At 35.4% G+C, this 25,769-nt stretch overlaps 1 protein-coding gene across 1 annotated transcript in view; it reads left to right on the top strand.

The window, feature by feature from the left end:
• The window catches only part of Pgant2 (polypeptide N-acetylgalactosaminyltransferase 2), a 375,458-nt gene that overhangs the window by 317,682 nt on the left and 32,007 nt on the right, over positions 1 to 25,769 (top strand). The window contains exons 4-5 of the mRNA XM_069848414.1: positions 1,406 to 1,471; positions 24,021 to 24,142. Of these exons, the coding sequence (XP_069704515.1) occupies positions 1,406 to 1,471; positions 24,021 to 24,142 (188 nt within the window). The remainder of the gene's footprint in view (positions 1 to 1,405; positions 1,472 to 24,020; positions 24,143 to 25,769) is intronic.

Below are 25,769 nucleotides of genomic sequence, written 5' to 3'. Positions count from 1 at the left end.
GAGGTTTGGATGATGAACGGCAAGGGCTGGTATTAACTCTTCACGCAAAAATTCTATATACAGGTCCCCATTGCGTGTATCATCAAAAAATTAGGATGAAAGAGTAATGGAACAGAGAAAAATTCTCTCCGGCACCGGGATTTGAACCCGGGTTTTCAGCTCTACGTGCTGATGCTTTATCCACTAAGCCACACCGGATACCCATCCCGGTGTCGGACAGAATCGTCTCAGTTTAAGTTCCAACTCTTGGGTTCCCTCTACTGGCCGCCCTCTACACTACGTTCATAGATGTCTATGAACGTAGGACTGAAGTCCACATATGTGCTGAGGTGCACTCGTTATGAGTGACTAGTTGGCCTGGATCCGACGGAATAAGCGCCGTCTTAAATCACGAAGTGATTTACGCATATCATATATATTATTTTATTTCGTGATTTAAGACGGCGCTTATTCCGTCGGATCCAGGCCAACTAGTCACTCATAACGAGGGCTTTACAGGAAGCTTCATCTGAAAGACTACATTTGCATAATATATACGTCACTGTGTACGTTAACAGAAAACCATAATTCCAAGTCACACGGAGTTTGTGTGCACTCGATGTGGGTTTCTGGCGTTTCGTCAGCCCACGCGAGTTGTGTGGATATAAAGGGAAAAGTTGAGACGGTGTCGGGTGGAGTTCCCGGGTAGCTCAATTGGGAGAGCGCTGGTACGTTCAACCAGAGGTCCCTGGATCGATACCCGGCCCCGGAACAATTTTTCCCTTGAAATTATTCAAATCTGCTTTACTGGAAGCTTCACCTGAAAGACTAGATTTGCATAATATATACGTCACTGTGTACGTTAACAGAAAACCATAATTCCAAGTCACACAGAGTTTGTGTGCACTCGATGTGGGTCTCTGGCGTTTCGTCACCCCACGCGAGTTGTGTGGATATAAAGGGAAAAGTTGAGACGGTGTCGGGTGGAGTTCCCGGGTAGCTCAGTTGGGAGAGCGCTGGTACGTTCAACCAGAGGTCCCTGGATCGATACCCGGCCCGGAACAATTTTTCCCTTGAAATTATTCAAATCTGCTTTACTGGAAGCTTCACTTGAAAGACTAGATTTGCATAATATATACGTCAGTGTGTACGTTAACAGAAAACCATAATTCCAAGTCACATAGATTTTGTGTACACTCGATGTGGGACTCTGGCGTTTCGTCAGCCCACGCGAGTTTTGTGGATATAAAGGGAAAGGTTGAGACGGTGTCGGGTGGAGTTCCCGGGTAGCTCAGTTGGGAGAGCGCTGGTACGTTCAACCAGAACTCCCTGGATCGATACTCGGCCCGGAACAATTTTTCCCTTGAAATTATTCTGATTCTTTATTTCTTATTAAAATCTCTAATTCTGTATTATTTTCTTCCAGCATCCGATGGACAAGAACTCGCTAAAATACAAAAAGTGAAGGTCATCAGGAACAGCAAGAGAGAAGGTGAGTATTAGCATTTGATTAAACATTGAAAATATCCGAGAATTTTTTTTTGTGATCGAATTAAACCCACAAGCAGTGTTGCTGTTAGTTTTGCAACTTTCTTGAACAAAATTCATCTGTCTTGTCTCACAGTACTCTCTCTTAAACGAAGAATCATAATAAAACCATTGCATTGCTTCCGGAGTTATTCTTGATTCCAAATATGAGAGAAGAAGTATCCATGCGATCAGGTAAAAGCGATTAACTATCAGTCGAGTCAATATGCATATTTAGAGGCAGGTGTGAATTGAATATTTTCTCCGAGGGTGAAGGGACATTAAAATAAAAAAAAAATCAGTATTCATTATTCGTGATTCGTTCTTACTCAATTTTGCTCATCCGGTAAAATTGTGTAAAAAAAAAAAACAAGGGCTGTGTCCGCCTTTAAGGGGTTAGGTACATTTACAGCAGTAAAACTTTGGAAATATTCAACATTTTTTTCCTCCATTACTGTATTTTGTACAATAATGAAAATTAGTATATGTAAAATACTGTCCTTCTGCTATATGAAAAAAAAAAATACGGTTAAAAAAATTACTTACATTTTATTTTCAAAATTCAGTTCACTGTGCAGTGATGAAGCGTTTCCCACATAACTCAAAAACTATCCAACATTTTGTGATGACATTTTTTGTGTGTATTTATGCATATCATATCTGCAATATGATGCAAGGTCACTTCTCTACCTTTGATAGATTGATAAAAAAATAAATGAATTAAAAATGGTAAATATCAGTATTTTCTGTTAACACAAAACAAAAAAAAATATTTGTTAAGGAATGTAGTTGAAAGTGCAAGATATTGTAAACAAGTTTCAGCAATAAAATAAAAGAGAGAGAACATGAAAAAGTTAACAAGTTTATGAGTTATGAGGGAAACGCTACATCACTGCACAGTGAACTACCACTATTATGAATTTTGAAAAAAATAATAATAAAAATGATTTTTTCAAATCGTAAAAATATTGTTTTCATATAGCAGAAGGATAATGTTTTACACATACCAATTTTCATTATTGTACAAGGTACAGTAATGGAGGACACAAATGTTGAATATTTCCACAAATTTTACTGCTATAAACTGTACCCAACCCCTTAAGGTAACGGTACAGTAGTCCACATTTTGCTCTGTACTTCATCAACTTTTTAACTATTCATTTTAAATTTTAAGACAGATTAAGGAAACTCTTATGAACATAACCTGTAAACTTTAGTATTCCAGCGAACGTACAGGGACATCATTTTATTTTTACTAATATTTTTAATATTAACCTGGCTATACCTTTGGATCAACGCCGTTGTCTACCCCCTTCCACGACTGGAGTTCGATGATACTGGCGTAATATACAAACAAATCACTTTACTAGGTATAGGAGGGAAGAAAAGTAGTTCATCCATTTACGTGAACTAGGAAATATCGCGATTTTGAGTTTGATCATTTTCATTAGGTTTTTGTTTAATCAAAATACAGTATAGTATTAATAATGAGTGTTTTTACTCACGAACTGAGCTATCCATGTGGACGTATTCATTATGCAGTATTAATTATACTGTCTACAGCACATTAGCGTACAATATAGAGAATGAAGTTAAATTGAAAAATTATCATAATATGGATATTTAAATACATTTTTGAAATAGTGGCCGTTCATTTCGATACAGGCTTCAGTTGTAATGTGCATATTATCGCACTATAGGCTATTGTACCTAATTCTAATTACCAATTTCGTCCTTCGTACTAGTAACTCATGTTGAAATAATTCTGATCCTACTCTATAAAAGAGTACCGTACGTACTGTAAATTCAATCTTCACTTCTGCCCGATCCGAAAAGATAAAATTACTCAGACATGCTATCTACTGTCCGTCCAAGTGGTTTTGTCGCAGGGTCGTAGAAAGGGAGGAAATCACGTGACAGTTAATTACTTGTATCTATGTTATTTTAAACAGTTGCTGGTGAGGGAAATCGGGATGCGACGTAGGTAAACGGACGACAGTATCTGTGCGAAAATATAATTCAATATTGAAAGCTCTTTCGTCACTGGAAAACGCGAACATATTTCTGGAACGTACTATACTCACTAACTCAATACTGTTTGTGTTTACTACGACCTTAAGGCGACTTTGACTGTATACGCTTGGTTCTGTGAGGAGCACAATTGGAATTTACTAGTAGAGGGGGTGGGAGTGAAGTACATTCAAAAACTCAGGTACAATAAAAATTGAAGTAAAAATAAAATGATATCCCTGTATAAAAATGTTAATACAATATTTCTGGAACAAGTCTTTTAAAAAATAATTGAAAGCACTGAGTTATAAGTGCCAATTTTTTTCATACACTAATGGAAGGATTTGAATGATTTTTGTTTTACAAAACTTAAAGACATTTAATTTTCGTTATATTCCTATGTTAGTCTGGGAATCAGATATGATTTTTTTTAGAAATGTGAAAAATCACATTAATTGCATTAATTTTTCAACTATATAAGTTACTACCTAAATACGGGACTGGCTACACATGTAACGTAAAACTGTCAAATTTCATCCGTTTTATGTTGCATCACACCTGATGACTTCAAGAAAGATTCATAAGGTTTATCGGTGTAAGTTCAAACTGCTCTGCTGTTTCCTTGGCTGCCATGTTTTGTTTTCAGTTTAATCAAAGAATTATTATTTCAGGTTGATAGACAAGTTTCCCAGACTGATGACGGGTTTACTATAAAATACAAGGGGCGTTAACATTTTGGAAAATGCCACGCTCCGCACTGTTCTTTTCACAATGAAAAGATAAACAAAACGGGAAGATTTTGAAAGTCTATAGTAATGTAATGTGTTTCATATCAAGCAGGAATTTGCAGGACCAGATTTAGGTATACTGCCGGCTCTAGGCAGTGCTAAAATTTGACGCCCCCAACTCCCACAAACAATATATAAGCAGCTATTATACAGATCATGTTCACCATCATTTAATTCGAGAAAATCGAACCCGGGACCTCTCAGCTCTGCGCGCTGAGTGCTCTTTCCAACTGAGCTATGCCGGGACATGATCCAAGGTGCCGGCCGAACTCCTCTCGTAATGTTTTACGGCCTTACTATATGCACTTTAGACAATGTAAGTCAGGCGCCTCAAGGCCAACGCAAAAAAGTTGTTATACAGAGCAAGTCTAGATAACATAGTCAGCTGAAGAGATAAGCGCAGTACCCGAAGATAGCCGATCGCTGATTAATGTCACACGCATGAGCGAGCTAAGTTGTAAATGTCGTGGGATAAATGCCACAAAGCTGCACTTTTGAGTTGTATTGTCACGATAGACAGTTGTTTTCGGAAGGAATTTCTTAAGTAGTTTGCAGTAACAATAATTGGGGCTAAGAGGGATGAAGTTACAGGAGAATGGAGAAAGTTACACAACACAGAACTGCACGCATTGTATTCTTCACCAGACATAATTAGGAACATTAAATCCAGACGTTTGAGATGGGCAGGGCATGTAGCACGTATGGGCGAATCCAGAAATGCATATAGTGTTAGTTGGGAGGCCGGAGGGAAAAAGACCTTTAGGGAGACCGAGACGTAGGTGGGAGGATAATATTAAAATGGATTTGAGGGAGGTGGGATATGATGATAGAGACTGGATTAATCTTGCTCAGGATAGGGACCAATGGCGGGCTTATGTGAGGGCGGCAATGAACCTCCGGGTTCCTTAAAAGCCAGTAAGTAAGTAAGTAAGTAATAATAATAATAATAATAATAATAATAATAATAATAATAATAATAATACATTTATTTTCTAATTATATACTATCAATGAGTAAAAAGAAGACATCTGAAGCATGAAGAACCATACATGTTACGTAATTATTTAAGCACAAGGAACTGGCCACCTTACTCCATTATCTCCTGGCCTAGTTGACTCATAAGTGGTGCCTTGTTGGTATCACTTGTGAGGTTCAGACCTGTCTTCGGACAGTTGACCAAACAATAACAATATTTCATCTCTAGTAAAGGTTTTTGGTATCGTTCTTTTTTTGAGTTTATACTATATTTAATAAAATATTTTTATTGGGTTATTTTACGACGCTGTATCAACATCTAGGTTATTTAGCGTCTGAATGATATGAAGGTGATAATGCCGGTGAAATGAGTCCGGGGTCCAGCGCCGAAAGTTACCCAGCATTTGCTCGTATTGGGTTGAGGGAAAACCCCGGAAAAAACCTCAACCAGGTAACTTGCCCCAACCGGGATTCGAACCCGGGCCACCTGGTTTCGCGGCCAGACGCACTGACTGTTACTCCACAGATGTGGACTATTTAATAAAATAAAATTCAATTAAATAATAATAATAAAATTACAATTAAACTTGTTGGTTATTAAAGTAAGTATTCTTACGTTACGCTAATATTAATATATTAATTACAATAATAGTTAAATAATATATTTCGTAATGTTTTCAATAATTAAAAATATCCTAAACGTCTTAGAAATTCACAAGCAATTATTTTAAATTAGAACTATTCAAATCTTAAATCTGGTCTCAAATTCTTTTCTCAAGTCCTTCAGTACATCTTTTTATTTGTTACACTGGTCTTGATTCAAATCAGGTAACAGTTTTAGATTAATAAAGTGGTAACAGTTACCCACTGAAACTTGCGTCTCCCACAATTTCGCTTTCCCTGTGAAAGTTTTTATTTCTTCATATATTTGCGGTAATAAGAACATTATTTCCTCGGAGATGGACACAATGACTGACTGTTACATCGTAGCGGTTGCAGATGTCTATTCAAACGTCGCGGTCAATGACGTCATCCGGAGATACACGAACTGGTCCTGCATCTTGTTCCACTCTTACATTGAAAAAAGAGAAAGAGGAGGAAGTGCTCTGAGAAGGCCCTATTGAGACGTCTGATGTACCTTATGGCCATATTCAACCTCAGTTTGTGACAACTGCTAACAGTTAATACATCACATATTCATTATATATGAGGTCTCGCCATCCTCATTGAATACTACACGACTACTATGAAGTAGCCAATGTGTATTACCATCATTTAATTCGAGAAAAATTCGTTCCGGCATCGGGAATCGAACTCGGGACCTCTCAACTCTGCCTGTGTCTGTATATTTCATATTGTTCTAGTGTGTTTAGTTTCTGGCTTTTTGGTTGGATGTGTAGTATTTCGATGTCTGTGTTGATGTCTCTGTGGGTGTGGTTAGCATTTGTGATGTGTTCTGCATATGTGGAGGTGTTTTGTAATTTTGTTATGGCTGTGTTGTGTTCTTTGTATCGTGTTTGAAACGATCTGCCTGTCTGTCCTATGTAGAAGTTGTTGCAGGTGTTACATTTGGGTTTGTATACGCCTTTGTGGTTTTATTTGTTTGTTTGTGTGTTGAGATGTTTTTGTGGAGTGTTATTTGTTCTGTATGCGATGTTGTAATTTAATTTCTTGAATGAGGTTGCAATTTTGTGTGTGTTTTTGTTTCCGTATGTTAGTGTGATGTATTTTTTTGTGTTCTTGTGTTTGTGTTGTATTCTTATGTTTTTTGTGATTATGTTTTGTCTTACGTATTACATCTTACTTGTGAATTATAAATATTTCCTTTGCACTTTCTTCACAGAGAAAGCATTGATGATGTCATCAAAGCCGATCTGACAAAGCAAATCAGACTTTAATGCTAAGAATAGACATAGCATTCAGCCTTTCCTGCCATGTTGTCGAACGAAGATAATTTTTAAGTCTCTTGAGCACTGAAAATGATCTCTGTGCTTAACAATTTGCTATAGGTGCAAACAGAATTATACTTAATACTATACCTGTAAGTTATTAGGATAAACATTCAAGAGGCCATTCTTAGGGAGTGTTTTGTATAGACACAGCAATGACATTTTTTTTTTTTTTTATCTAAATTGTTCTCACTCATATAGCATCATTTTCGAATTCATCCTCTACGTCGCCTGAGTAAATCGCGCTTAGAGTTTGCTCCCGCTCAAAAATTTGTTTTGTGTCTTTAGTACAGATCCAAAACCTACATCAACACATAAACAAAATACACCCAAAGTTACACTACACATTAGAAATTGAAAACAACAAATCCATAAATTTTCTAGACATCACAATAACAAAAGTAGACAACAAACACACATTCAAAGTATACAGAAAACCCACAACAACAACAACAACACACATACATAACACATCCAACCACCCCACACAACACTAACAAACTGTATTCCGAACAATGGTACACAGACTACTCAACATACCAATGAGCCAGCAAGATTACAACGAAGAGCTAAACACAATCAAATACATAGCACAAGAAAACAGATACAACCCTAACATAATAGACAACATAATACGTAATGCTAGCTCCACACTCTCGCCTAGTCTAGGCGAGCCAAGGCGAGCCTCGCCTCGCCATGTCTCGCCTAGACTCGCACTCGCCTGCGCTCCGCTCCGTGTCGGTTTTTGGTGTCCGAGTCAAAGGAACCCGAGCGTCACCACGTCCCAAGATACAATAACGAAAAGTGTAGACCAGTGGTTCTCACTACGCGGCCCGCGGGTCGCATGCGACTCTTAATGTGATTTCTTGCGACTATTGAACTAATATTAGGCCTGCTATTACTATTTTTTACCTTTTCTTTTTAATTTCTGTAATAATATGCAACTGGAGAAAACTTTGGTTACCCTGCATCCTTACTGCCAGTGAAGGTGTTCAACAACGACGCGTATTTGTTTTCATTTTTAAAAGGTACAGCAGTCTCATGTCTTACTATGTCTTGATATAATACTGGGTTATAAATGTTTTTATCTTAATAGACATAGCGTGCATTCAAATTTTTGTAACAGGTACTCAAAAGATTCTCAATCAAAGATAGAGAAACTGAAAATGTTAAAAATTCCGTAATATCTGTACAGAAAGTAATGTATTCCCTGTACATAAAAATCAATTGACAACAAAAGGATCGTGCCACGTAGCAAACATTAAGCTATTTATAGATTCGGTGATTGTTAAGGAGTGTTTTCTAGCTGTATGTGACGCTTTATATTCTAAATTTCGAAACTCATTCAAAACACATTACAGGTGAAATAAAACATCAAATTAACCTGCTCGTATCCTATGAGTTCCATAAGGATAGCAAAGTCCGCCCTTTAACTTCAAAATACCAGTAATATACAGTATACATATTAGATAATGATCACGATTATGCTGATGATAATAATAGCAATAATACTAATAGACCAAATTATATAATTAAAAATCTGCGCATTTTGTTAAGCTTCAATACTGTAAAATGCATTGTGGCGTTCGGCAAGTTCCTATTTTTCACTTTCGGCTCTCCTTTAATTTCTAGTGAATACCATTGTGTAGACTCTTGTACTCACTTAATTACTTACTTACAAATGACTTTTAGGGAATCCGGAAGTTCATTGCCGCCCTCACATAAGCCCGCCATCGGTCCCTATCCTGAGCAAAATTAATCCAGTCCCTAGCATAATATCCCATCTCCGTCAAATCCATTGTAATATTATCCTCCCATCTACACCTTGGCCTCCCCAAAGATCTTTTCCCCTCAGGTTTTCCAACTAACACTCTATATGTGCTATATGGATTCATCCATACTTGCTATATGTCCTGCCCATCTCAAACGTCTGGATTTAGTATTCCTAATTATGTCAAGTGAAGAATACAATGCGTGCAATTCTGTGTTGTTTAACTTTCTCCATTCTCCTGTAACTTCATCCCTCTTAGCCCCAAATATTTTACTAAGCCACCTTATTCTCGAAGACCCTTAACCTCTGTTTCTCAAAGTGAGAGTCCAAGTTTCACAACCATACAGAACAATCGGTAATATAGTAACTGTTTTTTTTTAATCTAACTTTCAGCATTTTCGGGAGCAAACTGAATGACAAAAGTTTCTCAACCGAATAATAACAGGAATTTCCCATATTTATTCTGCGTTTAATTTCCCCTCGAGTGTCACTTATATTTGTTACTGTTGCTCCAATGTGCTTGAATTTTTCCACTTTTTCAAAAGATAAATTTTATATTGAGGTTTTGTAACAAGCTCTTTTTTACGGTAATGCGTTGTTAGTCCTTCGCCCAAACCCCAAGCTGGAGGACCACCACTTAACAAATTTCCGCGACTGTCTGTTCAATATATTTCAGTTATTCTAGCTACCAATATGGCGAGCCGCAATTTGTCTGGTATCGCTTTTCTCAGTTGTGTCTTTCTTCGAAATAATTGGCGATACAGAAGTTATCAAATTCTCCTGATGGTTCACAAAAATTCCTCGTTAAAGATATTTTGTATCATGTCTCTGCAATAGAAATTAATATATAGTTTTAAATGGGTTTAATTAGCTTGGCAAAGAAATGAATAGTCATATTTTTATTAATCATTTATAAATTCCTATTAAGATATTGTGATAACATTATTAGAGTCGATATATTGTGTAATAATAAAATCGTTGCCACGTTGGAAATGTTCATAGACAAGTTACTTATACTAAATGAGAAATAATGTAATATCAGCAAATTCATCTCGTCCGATTTTTGTGTATAGCTTCATCCACCATCCTTTTTTTCCGAGGCTTCCGACTTTTTTGGTGTGATATGTTACCAATAGTTGTAATAACTAAGAGCACACAGAGCTGATGCAGCTGCAATTTCGGTAGCTTCCATCGTGTACACGTCACAACTGAACGCCTCGCCTCGCCTCGCCTCGCCTCGGCGAGAGTGTGGATAGGTACATCGCTTGCAACAACACGGTTTGTGCTCGCCGAGTGTGGAGGTAGCATAAGACAAAACATAATCACAAAAAACATAAGAATACAACTCAAACACAAGAACACAAAAAATACATCACATTAACATACGAAAACAAAAACACAAACAAAATTGCAACCTCATTCAAGGAATTAAATTACAACATTGCATACAGAACAAATAACACTCTAAAAAAACATCTCAACACACAAACAACACAAACAAACAAATACAACCACACAGGCGTATAAAAACTAAAATGTAACATCTGCAACAACTTCTACATAGGACAGACAGGCAGATCGTTTCAAACACGTTACAAAGAACACATCACAGCCATAACAAAATTACAAAACACCTCCACATATGCAGAACACATCACAAATGCTAACCACACCCACAGAGACATCAACACAGACATGGAAATACTACACATCCAACCAAAAAGCCAGAAACTAAACACACTAGAACAATATGAAGTATACAGACACACAAAAACACACCCGAACGAAATTCTCAACACACAACTCAACTTCAAAACACACACACTCTTTGACTCTACACTATACCACAGGAACACACCCTCACAGGAAACAGAACAAGTGGCGCCAAGACCAACAACGACCAGTTCTGAAGATGACCCATAAATAGGTCGTAACATGTTAACGAGGTACGTTGAAATTTAACACAGGAAAGTCTTACCATACATATTCCGAAGTGATACGGTGTTAAAAGTTGTGTAATCAAGATGTATAAGAAAATTAAACTTAGCAAATAAAAGTTCATACGCATTACATCTATGTTTCAGTTCTTGACACATACTATCAATAACATTGAACACATTTAGGCCTATTCTGTAAACTGTCTCTGCCAGATAAAAGAACATTTTCTCTTTGCTCACCATGTTGCAACTTAAATCTACGTTTCCTGGTGCTGACATAGCTGTATATATTTTCAACACACATGTTCATTGCTTTTCCTCGTAAAGATCTAACATGCTCCTTTTGCATTCAAGATATGTAACTAATGGATTGTAAAGATTGATGAACGAGTAAGTGGTTGCTCTTTGTTGTCTTCAGATATTACAATTAGAGCTGATTGGATCTCTAACCATGAACACAGACTACTACAAACATCATGCCTGGCCAACCATCTTGTTTGGGAAAGGTTTTTCAACATCCCAGAATTTAGTTTCAGTTGAGATAATAAGAGTTTCCACATGCTTGTGGACACTGAGAAAAAGTTATATAGCTCCTGAATAACACCAAAGAAGTTTACTACAGGCGTACAACAAACCGACAAGGTTGAGAGAATGAGTTGACAAGCAAACATTTTGATGGGAGCAGATAAAAAAGTTAATTTTTTTCTTCCACCATGTTAATAATGTCAAAAGAAGTGCTTATACAAATTTTGATCACTCGACCGCAATTACGAGGGCGTTAAAAAATAAGTTCGACAGGGGGTGTTAACAGAAAGAAAACATAATTTTATTGGAAAAATGTATTACAACAGACACAATTGTTGAGTTATTTTTCAACATATTCCCCACCGGAATTGAGACATTTCTCATATCATGGGATCGACAGAGAGAGGTGCAGACGGCTGTCAAACGCTGGTTCCGATTCCAGGCGGCTGACTTCTACGACACAAGAATACAAAATTTTATCCCATGGTGTGACATTAATTAAATAAATATGTAAATTACAGTTATTAATTACCTGACATCCTAGCTCTCATCTGAACTGCTTCCTTCACTGTCACTGTCACCTACGCTTATAATGAACGAGTCTCTGACGTTTTCAGAATCGCGAACAATATATAATACAATTTGTCTTATGTCTACTACACAATAAGAATATATAATTCATTATTTATAAAATCCATACATAACTTTTTAAATTGAATACTAGAGCTATTGGAATTGACTAGATTTATATTTAAATATAAGTTTGTTATAAATTCTTGGGCCTAAATTACTACTATGATTAAATACTGTAGCAATGTTGCATTTTTGTTCAAACAATCTTAAAGAATTCATACCTTTTGTTTCATAACTATAGCTTTTATTGATTTTGTGAAAGCTTTTGATAAAGTCCGAAGAGACCTTTTATTCGACATATTACAAGAAAAAAATATTCCAAATTTGCTATTGCAAAATATAATAGAAATCTACACAGACAGCAAAATAAGTGTCAAAATAAATAACTGTATATCAGAAAGAAAATTAGTTAATAATGGAGTTCGACAATGTTGTCCACTATCACCAACTTTATTTAATATTTATATAAATGAAATTATTTTAAAATGGAACCAAATCTACACATCAGGAATCAAAATAACCAGTGCTCTAACATTAAATACCTTACTCTATGCCGATGATCAAGTCATAATTTCCAATTCAGAGGATAATTTACAAAGAGGGTTGTATACATTAAATAAAATATTAAAAGATTTTGGGATGGAAATTTCAGCACAAAAATCAAAAGTAATGGCATTTTTAGGACAAGACCCAGTCAGAAGTAAGATAATACACAATAACCAATGCCTCGAACAAGTGCAAAATTTCAATTATCTGGGTTGTGAAATATCTTATCAAAATGAAAAAGATGTGAACAAGAAAATTACCAAATTTACACAAATTCTAGGAATAATAAACAATGCATTAAAAGCTAAATTAGTACAAAAATCTACAAGAATAAAAATATATAATACACTAGCATTACCCACCCTTTTATACGGAAGCGAGATTTGGTCATTAAAGAAAAAAGACGTGAACAGAATCAAAGCAACGGAAATTAAATTTTTTAGGAAGACAGCAGGATATACTCTTTTAGACCGAAAAAGGAATGAAGAAATTTTAGAACAATTAGAAGTAGAGTCAGTAGAAGAAAAAATCAGCAGATACAAATTCAATTGGCTAGATCATGTAAGAAGAATGGAAAATTCAAGAATCCCAAAAATTATAATGCAGTATAAACCTAGAGGACATCGTCGATCAGGAAGACCTTTAAGAAGACTGCTAGATGGGGCCGAAACAGGTCTACAGAGGCCTAATTCGTGAAGGATGATGATGATGTTTCATAACTATGAGAATACAATTCAAAATTATTTCGATTTTTATGTATGAATTTTATTAATACAGTGTAATAAATTTGTCTGATTTTAAGAACATCAAAGTCTAAAAACAATTTTTGAGATGGAAAATGAATCGGTTTATGACGACATATTTTAATTATTTTCTTCTATAATAAAAAGTGGATTAAAATTGGTTTTAAATAAGTTACCCCGTCCTTTAATTCCATACATAATTACTGATTGAAATAAAGTTAAGTATATTGTGCGTAATAAACTTATTGACAAGTAATTCTTCAATAAAACAAAATAATATATTATTTTATGTAATTTATTACAAAGGTATAATCGCCGCGACCTCATACTTCACATGTCGGCATCATACAATAACGTGCGGTGTGCTTTTAAAACATAATTTTGCCGACCGATTGTTGCTCTGTAGGTTTCACTCTAAGCGTCACGTTGTCTCGTCTACTTCTAGATAAGAATAAGCACTAGTTTGTTATATTGTTAAACTAGCCGTACCCGTGCGCTCGGCTGCACTTGTTAGAAATAAATATAAAGTAATTACATAATTAAAATAGAACATCTGGTCCAGGGAACATTCGTGTTTGATAGAAGGATAAATCGTTTAATATGTCACTTAATTTAAATTGTATTTAAATAATTAAAATGCGATCATTTTGATCCAGAGACCACTCATTTAGTGCAATGATAATTCCTTTAACATGTTTCTTAATTGTTATTACATGCAAATAATTAGAATATGATCATTTGGTTCAGAGAACATTCGTTTTTGGTGCAATTTTGTCCCATCAAAGTTTTGTTTGGAATGAAACGTACCGGAAATCATTTTTAAAGAAACTTTTGTTATGCAACATTTTTCACAAACATTAATAATAAGGGAGATATTTCGATTTATTTAATTCAAGCCCCCTTATAACCTCCCTTTTAAATAAAATATTTTGAATGCCATATAGCCTAAAATCTAAGTTGCAACTAACTTAATTTATATTTCAGTTTTCATATAAATCGGTTCAGCTATTATCGCGTGAAAAGGTAACAAACATCCAGACAGACAGACATACAAACAAAAATTTCAAAAAAGCGATTTTCGGTTTCAGGATGGTTAATTATACATGTTAACACCAATTATTTTTGGAAAATCGAAAATTACCAGAAAAATTTTGGCTACAGATTTATTATTAGTATAGATGGCTATTATTATTATTATTATTATTATTATTATTATTATTATTATTATTATTATTTTACTTACTTACAAATGGCTTTTAAGGAACCCGAGGGTTCATTGCCGCCCTCCCATAAGCCCGCCATCTGTCCCTATCCTGAGCAAGATTAATCCAGTCTCTATCATCACTCCCCACCTCCCTCAAATCCATTTTAATATTATCCTTCCATCTACGTCTCGGCCTCCCCAAAGGTCTTTTTCCCTCCGGTCTCCCAACTAACACTCTATATGCATTTCTGGATTCGCCCATACGTGCTACATGCCCTGCCCATCTCAAACGTCTGGATTTAATGTTCCTAATTATGTTAGGTGAAGAATACAATGCGTGCAGTTCTGTGTTATTATTATTATTATTATTATTATTATTATTATTATTATTATTATTATTATTATTATTATTATTATTATTGTTGTTTCATATAATATGAGTACGTTGACATTCTTAACTCTTAATAATAACTCTTTAATAATAATTTTAATCACATATTATAACTGAGAGTTGTGTTTACTATTCATAGCGATAATAAACACACATCCAATTTGATTTTAAACAATGCATTCTTGTTTGTACAAGCAGTCAAATTTAAGCGGTTTCATGATACCGATATTACAATATAGTTATTGCTGCTGCACTTTCCTTTTACTTTCGCCGCGACTGCGACACTGCGATAACAGAACAATATCCGATTTCCTCAAGGTGTTCAAGAACAAACTTCAGAAAAGATTTACCAACAAGTGTTTTAAAAATAAATTTCACTGTAAAATGATAATTTAAAGAAAAGGAAGAAAGAGAGAGAGAGAGAGAAAATGTCCGGTGCCGGATTTACGCCTAGGCAACAGTTGCCTACTGCAGCAATTTCCAAGGGGGCGGCATTTTTTCTCTCCCTATCTTCCTTTTTATATTTCCTTTTCTTCCATTTTCATTTTACAGTGACATTTGTTTTCAAAACACTTGTTGGTAAATCTTTTCTGAAGTTTGTTCTTGAACACCTTGTGGAAGTCGGAAGTCGCATTGTCGCGGTCGCGGCGAAAGTAAAAGGGAAGTGTGCAACTGCATAATTATATTGTAATATCGGTATCACGTTATTATACTATGAAACTGCTTAAATTTAACTACTTGTATATACAAGAATGCATTGTTGAAAATCGTATTGAATGTGTGTTTCTTATTTATCGCTATGAATAGTAACCACAACTCTGTTACATTTCCAATACACTGGGTGGTGCAGATAAAAGTAGTCCGCCTTCCTTTTGAATAATTGGAATGCGATTTCTGACTGCTTGAAATTCCATTATCGTATTCTACCAAATCGTATCATAATGAAATGGACAATTTTATGTAATAATCGATTGTTGGCATTCTTCCTGTCAGTATTTCATCAATCATCAGTCGAATTACACGTGTCTGTTAGCATTCTGCAAAATGATACAAGAAAGAGTGGAAATTGTGGAAACGTACATGAGAACAGGTTCGATTAAGGAAACCCGCGAAATTTTCAGGACAAGTTTCCGGATAGAGGACACCGGCAAAGAGGAGCAATACAGAGTTTGGTTAAAAAGTGACACGCTATGGGATCTGCGCAAAATGTATCTGAACATGATTAGATGTGCACAGCCAGTGTTGCCAAGTCAGCGGTTTTGTAGCTAAATCTGGTGTTTTCAGGACTATGGTCAGCTACAGAATTTTACAGTCAGCGGCTAGCTATTTATTTGGCGTTTTTTGATGATTCCGGCAGAGGGAGACGATATTTTTAAGTTTTTTTTTCTGTGAAGATGATATAATTGTTTTTATATGTACTTGCGGACAACAATATCAGTTAACCATAAACCAGACTTTAATATGGTATTTTTCATTGTGCTAGTATAAAATATCAACGTTTTATGTTAACTTGATTTGGTGCAACCACGTCCATTCCCTGCCTCATCCATTGTTGTTGTACAAATGAGGTATGCCACATTTGTTAAAGTATGCATTGTTTTTGTAAATGAATTTATATCTTTAATCATGAAGAGTAGATAATGAACTGAATTATTATTTTCATTTACGATAACTTATATTATATTCCGCATTATAGTTTATGTAACACAGGCATACTTAAAACTTAAAACCAAACTCATTGTTGGCAGGCACATCTCCAGCCTTAAAACCAAACTCATTGTTGGCAGGCACATCTCCACTCCAGCTCAGTGTGAAATCAGATTACGAACCGACTGATGTGATTGTGAATGTGATTGTTTCCGAAGTGTCCAGTATATTCTTGAGCTACTTCATTCAATTTTGAAGAAACATGCCATACGTAGGTACTAAAGTTTAGAGATGTGTGAAAAAAAAAAACATGTGTTGAAAGATTGGGTGGAAGTAGTTGCCGGTGATATTTGGAAAACCTGGTCTAATGATGTAAGGTGATATATTGAATTCAAAATATTCAGATTTATTTGTCCATACGATTTTGCATAAAACATCGAGCCTACAAAATGATACACACTTTCCATAATTTAATCTACATTTTTTATAAAATTCTCCAGTTCCTAAAACTGTATAGTTTGTATTTCTAATTTAGAAGCGATGTGTTAAGAAAAATCTGGAGTTTTTGAACTACAGTTTAGCGAGTCTTTTAAGCTTGTGCAGCGGTAAATGGAATTCTGAATTGGCAACACTGTGCACAGCTGTGTTTGATAGCGAGCCACTTCCAACATCTTCTATGAAAGGTGAGTCCCTTTCAGTACTTCGCTTCTGTATTTATACCTACACGGGCCACTTGTATCTGCGCCGCTCTGTATATCATCAACAATACTATTTAAGACTTTCCAGCATGTGCACTATATAATTCGATAATCAAAGGTTTATTCCGCAAAGAGTTGGAGATTATTTTTTCAATTTACTTTATACTTCCTATTGAAGTAAGAAATACTCGTAATATTTGTACCACCAACAACCAATGCTTAAAAATAAACCATAGCCTGGCTTTCACAAAACAATTTTGTTTCAACAATGAATAAGTTTGAATATGTTTCTTTGCATCGAGTCTGATGTGCTTCGTCAGATCGACTTTGATGACATCAATAATACTTTCTCTGTGAAGAAAGTGCGAAGGAAAGCTTTGTAATTCACAAGTAGGTGTGTATTTTGATTCCAGTAATTTATTGTTCTCTGAATTGTAACATTTCGTTTAAAACTAATTTAAACTAAACATGACCTGTATAATAGCTGCTCATAAGGTCCCTGAGCCAAATAACGCCATGTATACCTTTAACGCCACCATATTAAAATTTGTTAACGACACAAGTTTTCGGTAGTGCACTACTATAGCCTGCAATCTAGTGATGAAATGAGTTACTAGCTGTCTGCTGACATTTACGAGTGACATTATATTCCATTATTTTCCTGTTGTGTGTTGATAATGAATGGCTGTTTTTATATCAAGGCAAGAGGCAATATTTTATTTTGTGTGTTGAGCAAATAATAACTGTATTAAACTGTATATTTTCGTGATCCTTAAACATTCTTCTATGTATAGAAAGTATTTGCTATCTATAAAATTTGAAAATGTTTGAGAAACAGGCATGTCATTTTATCAAGTACTCAGTAGCGCTTTAACGCCATGTGGCGTTAAAGGTCTACAGACAAAATTTTAGGTTATGTAAGTACTAAGGCTGACAGTACAGCATCAGTGTGAAAACATCAGGAAAATCACTAAGCTTCCAACTTACAAATGTTCAGAATGTGCAGTGATGATATTGGTTCAATTGCTTATCGAACTCTTAATTTTTTTTTTATTTTACATAACTTAATTTTTTTGTTTTACTTATTGGGAAACGTACCGGTAAATGCTTTTGTGTTTAATAACTTTCTACTGTGTCACATTGTCTCTTTTTTTTTAAGTAAGGAGTCACTGGAAAACATATTTTCCTAATCCATCTGGTGTTTCGGTTTCAGATCAAGAATCTTTCATTAATATTGAATGATTTTGTAACTTTTATTAATAGAAACTCAAATTTAGTCGCTTAGTTCAATTTGTGTTGCTTAGGAAAAATAATTCATTAACAATTATAAGTGTATAGGTTACTAGAAAATAGGTGGCTTTAATTGGACAACCTGTTCCTAATAACGCCAGTTTACAAAGTTTTCCTATTTGAGTTCTAATTCTTGTTCGGTATATATTATATCCATTTTCATTGTGCTATTTTGTAAAGATAAGATTACAGTTTCTATTTCATAATTTTCGTGTTTGTACATAACTTATTTCCAGAGCAAAAGTGACTGAAGTGTTTAGGTGGCGTTATTTGGTACGGTACCGTACGTGTACCTTATTGTTTGTGGGAGTTTGTGGAGAGCGGCAAATTCTATCACTACATAGGGGCGGCATTATACCTAAATCCGGCCCTGAAAATGCCGCTCCCTGGAAATTGCCGCCCTAGGCAACTGCCTAGGTTGCCTAGGCCTAAATCCAGTACTGGCAAACTTGCCTTTATAAGTCATGATGACTCAGAGACTGCAGTGAATCAAGATACCTGTGTAGAACTACTGAACTGCCTAATATGATCTCTTTGCTAAAAACACACTTAGAGACTTGTACAGTAGGCCTACTGGTATTCAAAAGTGTCTCCAACAGGATTAAAAATGATCTTATACATGCTGTAGGTTACTCCTTGCTAGAAAAATTAGTCAGAAATTTAAAAAAATGCTAATTTTGTTTCTGTTTTAGTTTATGAAACAACAGATGTATCTAATACTGCTCAAACTTTCCATAGTATTTGTATTTATTTGTTCCCTGTAAATCTATTACAGATTATAGGTTCACACACACAACAACAACAAGATTTATAATATGAATTTAATTTTAATTTTAACACAGGTACTTCCCCAAAACAAAGGCTGCCTGACAAAATAATATTAGTACATAATTTTAATGTACACTCTTTGACATGGAAATAAAATTGGTCGCTGTTCAGAGACTAAGCCCCACCTCGGAATAACTCGGGAATCATCGTGTTCACTCGCGAGCGTTACTTTAATTTCACTGTCATTTTACTCTCAAAATGGCCGATGTAAAACTAGTATTTCAAATACCTATGACTGATTTTAATGAAATATGATTTCATAATTGGCAAAATTACGTTGGGTAAACCGGATCATTTCACACCAAGAACTCTGGTTACAGAACTGAAATTGCAATCTCCTGATGAACAGTTATTCTGCACCATTTCCTTTCTTAGAAATTCGACGTTGATCTAATCGTTGTTAGTTCGTTACTCTATGAAGTTATCCATCAGTTGTGTATAAGTGGTAGATTGCATACCGAGTTCTGTTGCTGTCATGAATTAGAGTCTCGAATAATGTAAAGTAGGTACTGGTAATTCATATATATCACTATCTTTCATCTTTTCAAATAAAGACGTTCCTATAAAATGAATATAATATTTAAACATTACTGTTACAAGCAAAATTACATACACATCTTGATTACACAACTTTTAACACTGTATCACGTCGGAATATGTATGATAAGACTTTCTTGTGTTAAATTCTAACGTACGTTGTTTACATGTTTCGACATTTTATGGGTCATCCTCAGAACTGGTCGTTGTTGGTCTTGGCTCTACACTCTACAAAAATATCTCAACACACAGACAAACAAATACAACTACATATGCTCATTTCAAACACGTTACAAAGAACACATCACAGCCATAACAAAATTACAAAACACTTCCACATATGGAGAACACAACACAAATGCTAACCACACCCACAGAGACATCAACACAGACATGGAAATACTACACATCCAACCAAAAAGCCAGAAACTAAACACACTAGAACAATATGAAATATACAGACACACGAAAACACACCCCAACAAAATTCTCAACACACATTCAATTTCAGAACACACACTCTTTGACTCTACATTACACCACACGAAACAAAACAAGAGGCGCCAAGACCAACAACGACCAGTTCTGAGGATGACCCATAAAAGGTCGAAATATGTAAACAAGGTACGTTAGAATTTAACACAAGAAAGTCTTATCATACATATTCCGAAAAAATTAGAGAGTTCAAAAATTTAATTTCAGTTAAAACCAATAAGACTGCATGCAAATACATTAAACATATCTTAGAATTTTAAACACACATAGAGTGATTCGAACCCTAGTCTTTGAAACCACAAGAAAGAGCTCTAGTGGAAGAGAAGGTCTGATGGCCTTAACTCTGCCAGGGAAAATAAAACTATTATTATTATTATTATTATTATTATTATTATTATTATTATTATTATTATTACCGCTAAGCCATAAACAAGAGGGCTAGAAAGAAGCTTCTATTTTAGCCCTCTTGGCCACAAAGGCTTCGTACGGAATAATATGTCGTCTCGTAACATACAAACAAATACCTTACTGTAATAATACCGGGCAGCTGTATACTAGCGGCATTGACGTGAGTGCGAAATGTCGTGGAGCTGACATCTAGCGGAGAGGTATGGTATTACAACCACAAATACAAATATTAACATAGCGGGAATCTGATTATTATTTAGAACGTGAGTTACTAATGTGAAATAATATATGAGACACTTAAGACATGTTGAATAGTATTTAATGGAACATCAAAGTTACATATATTATGAGAAATATTGCATACTTCATACTAATTTTCATAATTATTTGTTACATATTTTTTCTTTGCTTTAATGAGACAAAATTGATTCTGACATTAAGAATGAATTTACAATAAAGCTTTATATACGCATTGCTGACAGCTGTAAATATAAAATTGGTAGTAATCTAATGTTTGTAATAATAATAATTAGTAAAGACATGTGGACAACAATAAAACTTAATTTGATAAAACCTTAAAATTTGCAATACATTTTAACTTCTATGCATTTATTAGGGCTAAATAAAAAAAGCTAATTTGTATTGTTCTATCAACACAGAGACCAAGGCATTAGTCCTACTAAAGAATGTTGTTGACTTACGTTTTATGATCCCTCAGAAATCGAAAGTACAATTTGAAGCAGTTTGTAATGCTATAATTGTAGCAGTTATAAACAGCACACATACACCCTGACATTCTAACACAGCACTAATTAATAAGACTATTTACTAGCCCAGCAACAATATACATTGTAGTAATTACAGTTTACTTCACGGGTTTCAACACACCCTACCGCCTAGGTAGCAGCACCTGCACCATTTGCGCGCAGTCCACACCTGTGGAGTAACGGTCAGCGCGTCTGGCTGCGAAACTAGGTGGCCCGGGTTCAAATCCCGGTCGGGGCAAGTTACCTGGTTGAGGTTTTTTCCGGGGTTTTCCCTCAACCTAATACGAGCAAATGCTGGGTAACTTTCGGTGCTGGACCCCGGACTCATTTCACCGGCATTATCACCTTCATATCATTCAGACGCTAAATAACCTAGATGTTGATACAGCGTCGTAAAATAATCCAATAAAATAAAATAAAATAAAATTTGCGCGCAGAACTGCTAGCTGTCCGGTATTATTATAGCACGGCCGACTTGATGCTCGCTTTGCTTCTCCTTTACTAGCCTTGACAATTCATCTTGATCCCTGTGTTAAAGCTGTAATGGAGAATATATTAAATTCAAGCGGCAGCTTTAACTGAAAAGCTTGTTCCTTCGAAGAATGCGGCGTATAATCCACTGAATTGCAAAATCTTGAAACTATGATTCTTCAGTCTGCAATATCAAGTGGAATGTATCAGTGCAATGAGTGAAATTATAAAATTTAATACAAGTTATGGTAAATAATTACCCAAGTGATTACTTTTAAACATCGCAGTTTAGCCTAGGGATGCTACCCAGTGAATGAACTACAAAATTACGACTCTGTCGTCATGTTACTTAAACTAAACAGGTTACTATGTGTTACCTCCCCTGCTTTTAAATTCACGCTTTTACCATAATAGAACTAAACATAATAATTATTTTCTTATTTATTATTTATTTATAAGTGTTATTGTTACTCTTTAATCATATATTTTAATTCATATTGAGTATTTCTTCTGTGGACACCAATCCTAGGCAGACAGCGCCTCGTAGTGAAATTGAGAAATTAACCAATTCGCCATATATAGAGAAGCATCAAGTCGGCCGTGATTATAGTAAGGCATTTGATACAAATACGTCGTTGCTATGACTTGGATTTCATTCTTGCTGCTCAATTTTTTCCGTATATATCGCAACCACTGCCTAGCAGGCAGTGATCGCAACTTAACCCGAATGATACGTAGACAAATTCAGACTATGGGAGAGCGACCATTTTCCGTGTCAAAGGATGTACAATTAACAAATTAATAGAACTGAAAGTTCTTCAAATAAATAGTAAAACTACAAAAAATATACAATACATAAATAACAAGATACATAATAAATTTCAGTTTACAAAGACATCTAAAAAGTAGACTAAGTAACACAGATTAAATAAAAATAAGTTACCGTACATAATGAGATTACCGTACATGAACAAAGTTATCACCTGAGGTGATTTCTTAGGAGAGCGAATGATCCTTTAAGAGCCAACTTTATCTTAATTATTAGTCTGTATATTTTTCATTACCTAATATTGTTAGGGTGAAGAATTATCCGCAACAGGTAATAAAGGTAAGTACCGGTACCTCAGTATTATAACTTTAATGTAAAAAAATCAGTAATAGATGTGAAAGGCATGGACTGAAGCAATATAGTTGTTCTTATAGTCCCGACGCTGTTATTTTCGGCGTGACTCCGCCTCTTTGCTTACGTCTTAGAAATTGAAGGCTCTATAAAGTCTAGGTAGGTAGTATCGTTCGCCATTTTTGTTCTTACGTTGCCGAGCTACCATACGAGGAATCTATTTGCCACACCGTTAAACATTATCATGTCGTAGCTCCTATGATAATAAATCAAACGCAATGTAATTCAGCAAATAATTGAGCGGCAAATAACGTCTTCGTGTGCTTTCTGCGAACGCCAACGAAAGAGCTAAAAAGGCGGGCGATTATTTTAAGTATTTATCGAGGCTTAAGAAATGAATCAGCGAATCACAAGACTCACACGTTTAAATGTAGCCGACCTGCAACGCGATTGGCTGCCGGAAATTAGAGCGACGGGACTATAGATACATTCATAAAGGCGAGACTAAGGAAAGATTTATTGAGTTCAATGATGTCCGTGAAAACCGAACTACCTTACGAATTTGAGAAGTAATACAGGAGTATTTGACTGAATTGGAGTGTATTGACAAACTGATTGCCACACAATCATATGACGAGGCAGTTGCAATGGTTGGCCACGTACACTGTACGTCGTACAGTACAGTAGGCCTAAATGGAGTACAACCTTTATTATAAGTACAGGCTTTGTTCTGTCTTACAAGCGAACTAATGCATATATTTATAAAATAAACTGTGTGCAGGTCTGATGAGATCTCGAGTACGAGGAGCCGATGCAGCGACAGCTCCTGTTCTTACGTTCTTGGACAGTCATTGTGAGTGCAACGTTGGCTGGCTGGAACCGCTGCTGGAACGTGTTGCCGAGGTATTATTTTTACACTGCACACATGCTGCATAGTTGTGAGTTTATTCAAGAAATCAGTTATCGGTATTTTATTACTGTTGATACATGGGTAAGTTATGACAGTATTTTACCACAGTACTATGATAATTAAGTAGGATTTGGATGTTTATGCTGCGTCATATTTTTATTCAGCCTTTCATTTTCATTCTAAGTTGAAATTAAATATGAAGTGGTTATTCTAATCCATTTCCTGCTGGATTACATCCTATGGCTGTTTACAGTGCCTGCTCAATCAAAGTTATTTTTCAGCTAGGTGGAGGCAGTATCCACCGCTATTAACATTATCAGTATATGCAAAATCACTACCTGCCACCTAGTCGCTACTCTCGCATAACTGTTGATTGAGCAGACAGTTTACGCAGCTATAGGATGTGATCCAGCAGGCAGTGTTCTAATCACATATCTATAGCTATAATGTTTGTATTTTTAATTATATTCCTAGTTAAAATGCAAATTTTGCTATATTTTGAAGGTAAAATGCATATTTTGAAAATAGATAACATTAATTTGAATCTTGTTTTAAAAATTTATATTTTGAGATGCCTGCACTCGTAAGAAAGAGTCAGTTTTTTTTTATATAGTTGTAGCTGGTGTGTGTACAAAGAGATAGTCTAATAGGGCAAATTTCAGCACTTCTAATAGTAGCAAATTTCAACACTTGGTAAAGAAACTAACAGTTAATGCAGGTAGCACCACCCTATCAAAGGATAATATTATCGAAGTCTATGAGGGTGGGGTTTCCATACGTCCCGAAAAACTGACATTGTCCCATTTTTAAGTATTTAAAAATCATCCCTGCCAGATATGTATTCGAAGAAGTTCAAAGAAACTTTAAAATTCTGGATTAAGTCAAATATGGTTAAAATACGTAAAATACAGTATAAAATATATATTATTTTTTTGATGTACCGAAGTACATATGATATTTCCATGCAGATATTCTGCGTCATCATACGAAGAAAGAGTAATGGAATGGATAAAAATTCTCTCCGGCAACGGGATTTGAACTCAGGTTTTCAGCTCTACGTGCTGATGCTTTAGCCACTAAGCCACACCAGATACCCATCCCAGTGTCGGACAGAATCGTCTCAGTTTAAGTTCCAACTCTTGGGTTCCCTCTAGTGGCCGCCCTCTGCACTACGTCATAGATGTCTATGAACGTAGGACTGAAGTCCACACATGTGCTGAGGTGCACTCGTTATGAGTGACTAGTTGGCCGGGATCCGACGGAATAAGCGCCGTCTTAAATTACCCAAGAGTTGGAACTTAAACTGAGACAATTCTGTCCAACACCGGGATGGGTATCTGGTGTGGCTTAGTGGATAAAGCATCAGCACGTAGAGCTGAAAACCCGAGTTCAAATCCCGGTGCCGGAGAGAATTTTTCTCCATTTATTACTCTTTCATCGTATAGTATAAAAGATTTATTTAATGTCTGACTCGACACTTGCAATAGCCAAAAATGATAAATTTTCTATTTTTTTTTAATGTGATGTCATTTTGTACTCTGACTCTTTAGATTCGAGATGGCGTTAGTTTCATGTAAATCTGATAAATTAGCTAGTCTTCGAGAAATAAACATTTCAGTG

The sequence above is a fragment of the Periplaneta americana genome, chromosome 15, assembly GCF_040183065.1.
Source record: "Periplaneta americana isolate PAMFEO1 chromosome 15, P.americana_PAMFEO1_priV1, whole genome shotgun sequence".
Classification (NCBI taxonomy): Eukaryota; Metazoa; Arthropoda; class Insecta; order Blattodea; family Blattidae; genus Periplaneta; species Periplaneta americana.
Note: the sequence above shows the minus strand (reverse complement) of the source record. Positions and strands in the feature narration are given on the sequence as shown.